At 34.0% G+C, this 12,814-nt stretch overlaps 1 protein-coding gene across 4 annotated transcripts; it reads right to left on the bottom strand.

The window, feature by feature from the left end:
• Positions 1-229: 229 nt before the first annotated feature.
• Positions 230-12,059, bottom strand: LOC105339779 (relaxin receptor 2). Of its 4 annotated transcripts, none has more exons than XM_066069558.1 (10): positions 11,898-12,059; positions 6,620-6,725; positions 4,975-5,187; positions 4,559-4,872; positions 4,201-4,285; positions 3,893-4,000; positions 1,684-3,738; positions 1,446-1,573; positions 1,289-1,366; positions 230-954 (listed from the first exon to the last, which is right to left on the bottom strand). In XM_066069558.1, exons 2-10 carry the CDS (start codon positions 6,723-6,725, stop codon positions 796-798), a joined length of 3,246 nt encoding a protein of 1,081 aa, XP_065925630.1. In that variant the 5' UTR covers positions 11,898-12,059; the 3' UTR covers positions 230-795. The 4 variants fall into 4 exon arrangements, with proteins under 4 accessions (XP_065925630.1, XP_019927483.3, XP_065925631.1 ...); XM_020071924.3 differs by lacking the exon at positions 11,898-12,059 and adding an exon at positions 7,973-8,183; XM_066069559.1 differs by lacking the exon at positions 11,898-12,059 and adding an exon at positions 6,905-7,023.
• Between the last annotated feature and the right edge of the window lie 755 nt (positions 12,060-12,814).

Raw genomic sequence — 12,814 nt, 5'->3', positions numbered from 1 at the left:
AAATTTACGTTTACTCGTATTAATGTTGAATAGAACATTGTGTTAAATTTGATCGTTTACAAAATAACTTTATTTAGCGTTTTTTGGAATATTGACTTTTATCTCCAAATAATTATAGACACTAATTTTTTCCAGGTATGTTGAATAAACAATCTTATTGTTATACTAGAGACTTAAAATTTATTTAATGTAAAATAATCTCAACTCAACAAGAAATCATTGTTTTATTAAATGTATTTGTGTCATACAAAAACATACCAGTAGCAAGCACTGACATATCGCGCACTGATACACTGTATCAATGAAATATAACACATCTCCTATGATACACGGTATCAAAATATAAAAATAGTACAATATTATAAAACATTAACACATCAATAACAATAACATATACAACAAATCTCATGATTAAAGACTAGAAGTTCTGTATAAAATATAGGAGTTACCGCCGTTTTACATAGACAGTGCTACATGGAATGTAGAGAGTTTTTAGTCTTACAGATGAAAAACAATGTGTTCAGGAAATAATGATCCAAATATCACTTTTACAAAGGAATGAACTGTGGTTTAAATGTAGACCGGACCTAGCCTCGTCCAACGTTGATATCTCTATAACCAGCTAGGTTTGTGTGTATGTGGGAAGGTGGAGGGATAGTGGGGGTTGGGGTTGGGGGGTCAGAGTCGGGTGTCCATTCTGATGACGGTCACCGCCATCCTGTTGGTGTGATTGTGAGTCTCCATGCCTGAGCCTGTGAGGAAGGGATGGTGGGGGTCGGGGGTGGGGGTTGGGGGTCAGAGTCGGGTGTCCATTCTGATGACGGTCACCGCCATCCCGTTGGTGTGATTGTGAGTCTCCATTCCTGAGCCCGTGTCCACCACCTCCGTGTTGGAGTGTTGCTCTTTTTTCACCGATTCCACTTTTCTCCGACAGGAGCAACCTTTGTTCATTGACTGAAAGTTAATCAAAACCAGGTTTATAATTCATTTAATCGACAATCATCTGTCAATTGAATATTGCACGAACTGACTGCAACTCGACGAGTTGATAAATAGCATTCAGAAGGTCTTCATTAAAATTTTAGATATGTTATTTAGCCATGCATTAACATATATTAAATGATAACGTCCAAATACGTGTATTTTTGGGGTTAACATTTGAATATTTTCCCGATATCTTATAACAGAGCTCTTTTGTCTTAAGGAGACTATTCAACATGGTTGGTGTTACGATATAGCGATAGGTACAAGAGTATTCAGGCAAATAGTGGAAGAAAACGAAACGAACCTGTAGGACTTCGAGTTTACGTTTTAGAACAGCACACTCCTGCTTCAGGTTGTTTGACTCGGATAAATCAGTTCTTCGCTAAGGAGAGAAAAATATTGTTATCAGGGCTAAAACCCGACTGTAACTAAACAAAGGCAGAGATTGATGATTTACATACTTTGTGTCTCATGAAAGCTATAAAGTTGTAGATGACCGGATTTAGAGCTGAGTTGATGGGGAGAACAATGACTATGATCCAGTCGTACACTTCATTGCTAACGTCGATCCCAAAAAACGTCAACAGTCCTGCAACCAGAAACAAACAGTTTGCTAAAGTCACAATCATAATTAATTTTGTTTTGTTAACATAGCTGGAACCAATTTAAATGAATCCTCATTAGACAGAGATCACAGACCTATCGTCCCGATAGGAATCCAGCAACACATATCTGTCAGAACAATGGCGGCCAAACTCTTGGTTAGACTTATCTCCCTTTGCTTCTTCCTGGAGGAAACCAGGTTACTTCCGACTTTGATTACTTCTGCGAAAATGATGATTTGTCCGATCAAAATGCCAAAAAATAACAGAAAGTTTAGTCCTATGAAGACCGCCATCGAATACTGCCACCCCGACTTTTTCACGACAGACAATGGCAGGGAAATACAGACACCTGATCGGGCGTAGTAACCGTCAAAGTAATTGGACTGCATGGGAACAATTGGTAACAAGGCCAAAAACAGAGCAACGAACCAAGAACAAAGAGACAGAAAAATAGCACCATTTTTAGTGAACCCCCTTCCCGAGAAAGGGAACTTGATGGCTATAAGTCTGTCCATTGTGATAAGGAAAACTAGAAGCGCAGAGGTCTCACTAGAAACTGTAGCTAGAATCCCAGCAAACGTGCAGTAGTAGCTGTTCCTCCATGCAAAGTCTTCTAAACCGTAGCGACCATTGTAAACCAAGTTTGCAGTGGCAATAATGAACAGATAAATTCCCATAATAAAGTCCGCCCAGTTCAAGTTAGTAGTGAAGATAAAGTGCGCCTGCGCAGATTGTCTTTTTTGGTAAACAAGTTTATAACAAAACACAACTAAGTTTCCAAAGGCAGCAAACAATGCAATGTACCAAATACCAACGTTAAGGATTGGGACTGCAATAAGATTACTACAAGAAGATATCTCGTTTCCAGGAGCTATGCAAACTATATCGTAAACGTTTCTGGGTTTTGCACAGCAGAGAGAGAAGAAGTCCACCTGCATCACCTGGAGACTTGAGAGGCCGTCAAACATCCCCTCACTCACCTGGAACTTGTTATTCTGCAGGTAGAGGTACCTCAGTTCCTTCAGATTGCGGAAGTACATACCTTTAAGGGAAGTTAACTTATTGTTTGACATGTCTAGAACAAGCAGATTTTTCAATGAATAGAAAGACTCCAAATCAATGCTGCTTAAGAGATTTTTTTGCAAGTATAAATATTGAAGACTTTCTAAATTGACAAAGTGGGTTTGTTTTATAGTTTGAATTAAATTATTAGAGAGGTCCAAGTAGCGTAAATTCGTGAGTTCAAGGAATATTTCATCGTGCATCCAGGATATATTGTTGGACTTGAGATCGATGTACAGAAGATTAAAGAAATAGGTGAAATCTCCTTGACCTAACATTATTATTTTGTTGAAGGACATGTCAAGGGTCTTCAAGGACGTGTTAAAGGTCACAGCGTACGGTCGTACAACAGTCTCCAGCAGATTGTTGCGAATCAGTAGAATTTGTGTCCGATCAGACACTGTGAACGACTTCAACTTGTTGTGGCTCAGATCTATGAAGCTACTTTTGACGTAGTTTGTCGTGTAAGTGTTCTGTATGTTACAGTTCCTCAGAACTGCCTTGTTATGAGAGTTGTTTGAGGATAACAAGGCCCTGTTCCACATTTCGTAGATCACAGTGGCAGAGGAGAGATCATTTCCTTCAAATTTCACGTAAGGCATATATAGGAAGGCAGAGGCACTGAAACTGGGAATGTTCCCCATCACATGTAAAAACATGAAAGATGTCACAAATGACAGGGAATTAACTTTTATGTTTGTAAACTGGACGTGGTTTACAACTTGGTGAGGTATTTGGATGCTGTCCACATTGGAGTTTTTTATGATAAGATTCTCTATTTGGACATCGTCTGTTATATTTAGAGTAGAAATGAGCGAGGAAAAAATTTCAAATTGAAATATCCCTCGTCCTAACTCTGAAACGTCAAGGATATTACACGTCACTTCTGACAATCGCACTAAAAAACTGTAGGCGAGAGAAAAATGTGTTTTACATAAGAAGGCAGTTCCATTGCAGTTGCAAGACGTTGGACAGAAGGAAATACAGGTGGCGTTTTTGGGACACTCTGAACACACCGATGTGGTATTCAAAATTTCGTGTTCCGAAGAGTTTAGTTGGACGGGATTTTCTTCCGAAACCAAATCGCCTACAGAAAAAAGTGACAAAAAATTCAATAAATGAAAACAGGAAAAAGTGTTCCATATTTACTTCTAATTTAAAATATCAACCTCTCTTATATATTGCGATTATCTTCTTACAATGCGATGACGTCATAATGGCCTCTCAGAAAAAAATCTTACATGCGTCTTCGTCTGAACCATCCAAGCAGTCATTGCGGGAATCGCAAACGAGGCTGGGTGACAGACATTCTCCACTACGACACCGATATTCGTCAAGAGGACAGCTCGCTGAAAATTGAAATTCCTACTCTCATAAGCGAAGCAAAGTTATTTCATATAAGTGCATTGTTCAAGGATATATGATGACAAAAATTATAATGAACTAGAATAATTAAAGCTTTGCTTTGGAAAGTTTACCGATAAGTATTTTGAGTACCTTTAGAACCAATATTCAAGTACATTAAACCAGGACAATAAAAATTAATCACCATTACAAAGTCCCTCGGTTATCCTGACGTTGTCGACATTTACAGCGTTGTTACCGATATATCTGAACCAGACTCGAAACATTATCTACAAATAAAGGTCAAGCAAATCAATCCTCAGAGTCGTCTGCAGCTATCAAATATTAAAGTACACTATAGATGAACCCAGAAATCAATGTCCAGGAAAGTAATTTCAAATTCATATTAAATTGTTGAATATTTGGATCTGAAGATCCTAGACTGGTCTGCTATCATTGATTACGAGCCTCTTAGATTTTGAATTTCCTAGCGACAGCAGTTGGAATAAAGGACAGGCAAACCAGTCTATGAAGAAACCGACCAACTCTAGCATAATACGTACCCTGAACGTGGGTTTCAATGGAAGATTTACGCTACCATTTCCAACGATCCAACCCTCCTTGGTTTTACCCATCCAATTAGCCTGGTACTCTTTGATTATGACGTCACTTTTCTCTTCCGTGACGAGATACGACACGATGAAGGTGGACTGTCCACGCAGTGAGAAGGAGTAACGTAAACACCTGTACAGAAAGAACACAGGGACATCGACGCTCAGAATGTAGGACGTGTAGAACGTGCTGTACTGGGCGCTGTACGGGGGCTCGACATTCTGGTTACTAGATCTCAGAACGAAGCCGCCATGTCTGTGGAAATCTTTGAAAAAAAAGAAGATATTTCTATACTGACGATTCACTTAACATTGATATGCATCAAGTTTTATTATGATTATAAACAGCTTTCGTGTGTAACCTTTACCTAAAGGAAGGTCTGTTTCTGAGCTCCCTCGGGTGTCATGGCGGGCGAACGGATCAGCGTATTTTAAGCCGACATTGTAATCACACGTGTCCTTGAAATCGTTGGATGATGGGAGATGTGGACACAAATTCCAGTAGAGATGGCTACCCACGGGCGAAGAAAAGTTTCTTCCGATAATCCAGCCGCACATGTTTATCTCAAAATCACAGTCAACTGCAGAGAAAAGCATTGGAAGTACACTATAAAATTGCTTAAGCTAAGCCTGATTACGGAAATTTTTCATTACATGAACTATCATATCTTGTGTGCCAGGCACACTTATTGGCTTTGAATGGCATATCAGTCATGTTCATGACGTGTCAAATATGATTTTACCTTATTCATCGATCAAATAGGCAAAAACCATGTTTCCAAATCTTAAGCATGCTAGTAATAAAGGTTTGCTTGCTTCTTATTCACCGAATATAGCAAAAAATAGGCTCTAAAACGAATGAAATTGTTTAATGAGATGAAAGTAAATATATCATAAAGATTTCAATGCCCAGCTTCATTAATTGGATGATAATTGAATATATTTGATTGAGTAACATTTTACTAAAACTCAAGCGATGAAGAAAAGAGTCAATTTTTATTTCAACAGAGAATATAAAATAAAAGTATTGTTATCTTTATTCAATGGTTTTAAGCATACAAAATAAAATAACTACATTCTTGAAATGGATGGTTGGTATTCGATTTATAATCTCTTAAGAATGAGAAAGCTTTTTAATTTGCCATTTAATAAAAGTATTATGTTAGAAAAGTATTTATATGAACAGAAATAATCATATATGTATTACCTTGAGTATTGTATGGTCGTATACAAAGATAAGGCTTTTAAACTACTTGTAGATAAGAAGATACAAAGCCACCCCGTAAAGAAGCAGACGACCTCGGTCTAGGTCTTCGACCCTTTATTGTTTACTAAATGGCCAAGACATAAGCCAAACATGAGGTGTTTGTAACGGCTGCTTTCAAAGGAAGGTTAGCATGTGCAAAGAGCTTTTCGAATTTCTGGTCAGTATATCTTAAAAAACAATTTTCTACATTTCCTTTCTAATTTATTTTTGAAGATGTATCGATCTTTTTGAATAAACATATTGTCAAAATATATAGTGTTTATTCAACAAGCGATGATTGAATAAAAGGAGAGTAAATTTAACTCTAAAGCTAGCTTTTACGCATCTCAAGGTGAGATGTGTAAAAGCTAGCTTTAGAATTAATTTAGGAAAAGAAGTCAGAAAGGACAAATGCTTAAGAGATATAGATAAATAAATTAGTTAAAGCGTCTCAAAGGAACAACAATACTGCGACATAAAATCACACACAACTAATTTTTTTCAAAATGCTGGGCAAAAATATCGAAGTGAAAATATATATTTCTATTTTGTTTTTGTATATTATATAGCACTGTTTTAAACAAACTGATCATTTTAGCAAATGGTTCGCCATACACTCAAAATTTGTTTAGTTCTACCGAATGTTCTTGTAAACTTTATGTATTATTTCTAAAACGACCTGCACAATCATAAAAAACAAATTACACAGATAATTGCATTCTTTTTTCGTATAAGTTACTAGGATTTAAAATTGAGATAAAGTATACCTGATGAAGAAGTAGCCAGCAATGAGAAGGCTGTAGGTGTTTTGCTGTACAGCAACAATAGACCAATGAAGCATACAACTCTCTGAATCATAGTAGACAGGACCATCTGTAAATTCAAAAACGAATCCATATAGCAGTTGTAAGATTAACAAAATCCACAAGATAAACTTGTGCAATTCAATCAACTAAATCTCAACTGAAATGTTTGGTATAGTAACTAATTGGCTAAACTTTGCCTTTCAGTCACATTTTAGGTGACGTTCAGTCACATTTCAGTCGCCTTACAGTCAGAGTTCAGTCGCTTTTTAGTCGTTTTTTTGTTGACTAAAGGTCAGATCTTTATCCTGTGAAAAAGCAATCAGTCAGCGGGTCTGTATCGACTGTGTGATTAACACGTGGCTTTCTCGAGTCTTTCACATATCATAAACCAACAGTTGTTAATGCCAGATGCAAGACAACTGCCACGGACACTTTCTGTGAAATTGCTGCCTGACGGAAAAGTCATCATGACAAAGGGAATACTGATGAATTTCCATCTCTTTGACGAAGTCATACCCCGATCCCGTCAAATACAGCAACCGTATATAATATACATCGATTACAGCTGTTGGTGGCAAAAGTATGACAAAAATTGTGAAATAGTGACCTGTGTCTTAAAATATTGTCATGTTCTGTACCCCTATAATTACCGTCTTATATAAAACCTAGCATGGATATACTAGTAAAATTATCCGTTAAATTCTTATTCTGTTTAACTAAAACAGAAATGATTTTAATAATTGAAAAACGTTAATGTTTTATGTTTATTTTTTTTTTAAATTTCAAAACAATGTTCCTGTTTTATTTATTATGTACTGTAAAGAATGTGTGCAAATGTAGAAATAAAATTCCTTAAACTATTCATTGCTTTTATATTTTCATTACTCTGCAGCCGTGATTACGATCAATCAGAAACGTTTAAGGTATCTGGTAACCTTGACTATGAATGTTAATGAAAATGTAAAGATGTGCACCTAAATGTTGAGTATTATTTTTTTGACATATTTGTACTTAAGCATTTTATCACAATGAACCTGTAGCTATAAATATACATACCCATTCTTTTCACATACAAAGATAAAAACATTGATAACACTTTATATTTTACTCTATATGTTAATTAAGGTGATTGCATATGGTGACCATATGCCTGCTGTTTATTCCAATTCAAGGGATTTATATATAATTCATGCATGCGTCTAAACTGAATGGACACATTTACGAAAATCTTCGTATCGTCATAGACTAGATAAAGCCATTGAAATTAAAAAAATAAAGATGAAGAGATTGATTATTAAAAAAAATTACACTCACCCACAAAAAGCCACTGTGATTTTGCCTTGAATTATTAAATATCCATGTACTCTAAAGCCCTGCACGGATTATCAATCGAGTTGCATTTCAGAACTTGTGAACATGTGTGAGGTATCATAATTATCAAGCACCAGTGGCTAATTTGGTCGATTCCTATTACCCCTCAAGAGCGCCTAATAGTTAGGGAGAGAGAGAGAGAGAGCAGTCTTTATTTTATTATTGGCGGTGTGCGGCTTTATCTATCAAGATATTAGTGGGAAGTCAGATTTAATCCATCTCTCCCAATAACCATAGAGTCACAGGGAGGAGAATTATGGCTTCTGTATATCTTTGTTTTGGAAAGCAGTTATGTTTAACTTAACCCATTGAACCCTTTAGCCTGCCGCTGCTCCCAATTAAAACCTAAAACTATGATTACATTATACAATCTGACCATCTACAAAACTCCATTTGTTTTATTCGTATTCCATCAATGCAGTATGGAATAATTTTATTGATTAAGTTAAAGCATTGATTAAGATAAAGCTAAAACATGCCAGACAGATGACAGTTTAAAGTTATTTTGTAGAAAACTGACATTGAGATGTTAGCTAAAAATGCGCACAAAATCCAACAAAATTGAAGATACAGTAATCCATTTAAAACGACGTGGTTTATAAACGCTCCTTGGATTCAAACAAACTCCTTTACACTTTAAATTGTTTTATATTCATTGCTTAATTCAACTTTACAAAATCTAGTGAAAAAAAATTGAACTCAAAAAATGTTTTTGAAAATAAAAAAAAATAAAAATACAAGTCGTAGTGGAAGGGATGTAAAATAAGCATTTATACTTTAAACGTTTTGAATGAGTGGTAGTGTAACATAGAACAACTAAATAAAACACTTTCTCAAAATACAATTTAAATTTCACCAGCCGATTAAAATATACTATAACTCTCTTTGACATTATTTTCTGCGTATTAATATTGTGTTAGCGTAAAAATATGTTGTATGTTTTATTTTTTAACGTTTCTAGGTACCCAACATGCAAAAAAATAAACGTGCCTTACTCTCAAAATGTGAAAGAAGTTTTTATCTAATATGTGTAATCTATACTACTTTATTGAATAATAGACTCGAATTTTTAAGCTTTAATACCGATAAATCGGAAGAGTATTGCCTTTTGTTTTATATATTTGAAACATCATTGGTACTTGAAGATTACCAATTTGTTTTTATATTTTCTCAATCAAGCTTCGCTAATTAATAATCAGTGAAAATTCCTCAAAAAATTCCGGAAATCATCTGGATTTTTTGGATTCTACAATCTAGCGCGTGCGCAATACATTCACGCTAACGGGATCTTTAGTTTATGTTTTCACAAAATCATATTTGCATTAATAAAGTCAGAAACGATAGTACAAATACGTTCAAATTTTCATTGGAAATTTAATTGTTATATACTCTGTTCATATTTATTAATTTTATGATTCCTTATGAGAGAAATTATAGAATAACAAATATACATATTTACTTAGTACTTACTTTTGTCTTCGTGTATCTCTTAGGAGAGTGAAGATATAATGTATAGATTGTTTTATCGTTAAAATGAAAAAAAAATATTTATGTCCTACGGACCCGGTTTTACGATAGAATGCTTTCCGTGTATTGTCTCTGTAGCAAAGAAAATACGTGTACGTTGTTGAAAAAGTGTAGAATTTTTACATTATATGGATTAAAGTTTTAGATGAAAGGTATTTACAGTCAGTCTCAAAATGGTTTATTATGATTAATTTGACTGTTATTTTCAATGCCTCTTCATTAATTTTCTCCAAAATCGTTAAGGGGCGATTCTGCAATTTTTTGTTACATTACGGGTATATGTGAGGCATTTTAAAATAATAAATGGTTACATTGAAATTAATGTTAAAACGGGCTTGGCCCCTGTGGATGTATCTATTTCGTAAATGTCCGATATGCAATGTCAACCCGTGCACGCACGGGTCAAAGTCTAGTTTGATTTTATAAAATATAAAGCCCAAAAAATTATCAACACACCAATTACATTGAATCTTTCAAACTCCGACAGTTGAAATAATTTTGATATCTTATCTTTTTTCTTTTTACCCGAACATATCTCGAGATTCTCGATAATTTACTAAAAACATTTTTTTTTAAATAAAATGTTTCCATTAATTTTCTCTGATTTGTGAAAATTTTAAAAAATGAAAAGATGTTTGTTTCAATTTAATAGTTTACATTAAATGTATCGATATAAATGTTATTATTGTTCATATCCTTCTCTCAGCAGCTTTGGTTAACGTTTGTCTTGATAATAATAATTACTAGTCTTTGTCTCTTAAAAGTTCTTAATTTGGTTCCTTGATTTCCTTTTTAAGAGTAGAGAAGATCATTGACACTATGAACGATTTTGAATTGATTTTTCGTGATAATTGACCATGTCTTAGTATTTGTGTCTTCATGAGAGAGACTTTCATTTCCTAGAATTAATGGCTTTAAAAGCATTGCGTGCTGACTAGTCAAGAAATCGTTTCGATATTACAAACATTAATAGCAATCTTGGCAAATTAACACACAGCAGTTTATATTGTTAAAAAAATTAGAGTAATGTAAATTAAACTAATGTAAATTATTTTTCACAGCAGTCACAAACTATATCTAATTATGTCGAGTTGATTTCTCCTTTTTTGTCTGCTTGTTTAAGTATTCCAAATGGTAATAAGCTAAACATAAAATAGTTCCCATTGAAAAAATTAAAGCATCATCGAAGATATGTGTTGCTTACTTGTAAGAAGCATACATTGTTTTTTCTCTAATGTTTATTGATGCTATAAAAAAAACCAAAGTATTAACTTTATTCTATTTAAGCAAAAATCCAAATATTTTAGCTTTGGTAATTTGCTATAAATTGTTAAAGAACTTTTCATCAAAAGAAGATAAATATAGCTTAAGAATAGCCACGAACATCCAGATCTCTTAAAACTAAATGAATCTCTCTTAGAAACTCTAGACTATTTAGAAACATCTCTCACGGTCATAAAAATGACACTGGATAAAATTCCATTTGGTAGACAGACATAATGACTGCCCTAACCTTATTGATTTACACAGCAGTCTAGTCCGGAGTAATCGAATAATATGTAAGATATTGTCATAATTGTCGAAACGGACCCTACATATCCAGATTCTATACTAAACACTTATATATGAATTTTGATTTTGATATTTATTATGGTTCGCTTTCTTTAATCTTTAATTTTAATCTTGTTCTTCACCAAAACGAGAGAGTAAAAAGGATTAATTTGTGGGGGTTTTTCTAGTACATGAATATCAAAGTATTGATTCATGAATACGCTTAAATTGATCATTTATTATGAAGCATCAGATAATCATTAAGTAGAAAATGCGATTAACGATCAATTTGTTCAAAATATCCTGGAAGAAAACATATATTCTGAGACGTTAATCGTTTTAATAATAATAAGTCTTTTGATAAATCAAATTTTTTATGTTTTTGCAATTCATTGGTTGTTTAAAAATGATAAACGATTTAAAAGAAAAAAACACGTTAATATTAAATCCTTCAGAATTCTTAAAATACATTAAATCTATAAAATAAAATGTTTCACCTGTATAAAAATGCTTTTATACTTGATATGATTCTTAATGTGATAAATTCAATTAAAATCATTTCTTATTTTTAATACTTTGTTTTACTGAATTTACCCAAGAGATGGAAAACAGCAAAGCTGAGATCCAAAACCAAAGGTAAACTATTGTGTCCACTGTATCTTAAAGTTCATTATCAGTTTTTCAAGTGACAAAATATTCACAAAAACCTTGATATCCCAAATTGAAACCTGATATTGAAACTGCTGTAGCTACAATAAACACCAAAAGATATTGGACAAGCATGCTGTACCTGTTGAAGCCTGGTCTTCTTTACATCCACTGGAAGTCGATTTTGTGAGAAACCTCCGATGAAAGCTGTTTCTTTTTACAACATACAGTACTTGACTAGGTACGATGCTTATATGTTTCTCTATTAGTTTCCACTGTCATTTTCAGTTAAAGTCGAACAAGTACCACATATATCTGTAAAAAAAATCCTTCAAAAATGTGCAAAGCATCAAATACAAATCAAAATATGATTCACCTCTATATTTGTTTTTATTATCATCCTTTTTTTAAATTTGAATGTCATTGAACTCAAAATGCAAATTTAAAAAAAGCAATATGAATGATAATTGCGATACATTATTACTACTTACGGCTGATGTCCGGAGGTTTTTGTAATCAGCATCCCTTGTCCATTTATATATCGAGATTGTCTTTTACGCACACCAATGCCATTAATCTCTGATCGATGAAGACTTTACCACAGGGAGGGGACGGGGCAAAAGTCAAACTGGAAACTCATTATAGGGTATTTTCCAACATCAATATCCAAACGGCGCCGGATAACTCTGGAGCTCTCAGGGACCAACAAACCATAATATACACAGAGTAATGACATAAAACCTTGTTGTTATTAAACAGGTGATGTAAAATACCTGTCTCACCTGATGTTAAGATACATCAGTTTGAAAGATTAAGAACACATCCTACTACCGATTCCCAGACGACCAATTACTGAGCCATGATCTAATGGATACTATTGAAACTGGTTCTTTGGTTTATAGAATCAAATCTTGATAGCTTATTATCTCCATCAATTCATGGGTTCGATGCCTTCTATAAGGAGAGACGGACTTTAAAGACTCTTTACTAATACTGGACAGCAATGGGTTTGTATCGAGTGACACTCGCAAATTTCCGATGCAATAAAAATATCATTTA

The sequence above is a fragment of the Magallana gigas genome, chromosome 8 (genome assembly GCF_963853765.1).
Source record: "Magallana gigas chromosome 8, xbMagGiga1.1, whole genome shotgun sequence".
In the NCBI taxonomy this organism is placed as follows: Eukaryota; Metazoa; Mollusca; class Bivalvia; order Ostreida; family Ostreidae; genus Magallana; species Magallana gigas.
This window is presented reverse-complemented; position numbering and strand designations above follow the sequence as displayed.

Coding starts and splice junctions, on each gene's coding strand:
- LOC105339779 (XM_066069558.1), bottom strand. CDS start 6,725: ATGGTCCTGTCTACTATGATTCAGAGAGTTGTATGCTTCATTGGTCTA. Junction 4,873..4,974: donor AGAAACAGACCTTCCTTTAG/GTAAAGGTTACA, acceptor TTTTTTTCAAAG/ATTTCCACAGACATGGCGGC. Junction 1,574..1,683: donor GATTCCTATCGGGACGATAG/GTCTGTGATCTC, acceptor TTCTGGTTGCAG/GACTGTTGACGTTTTTTGGG.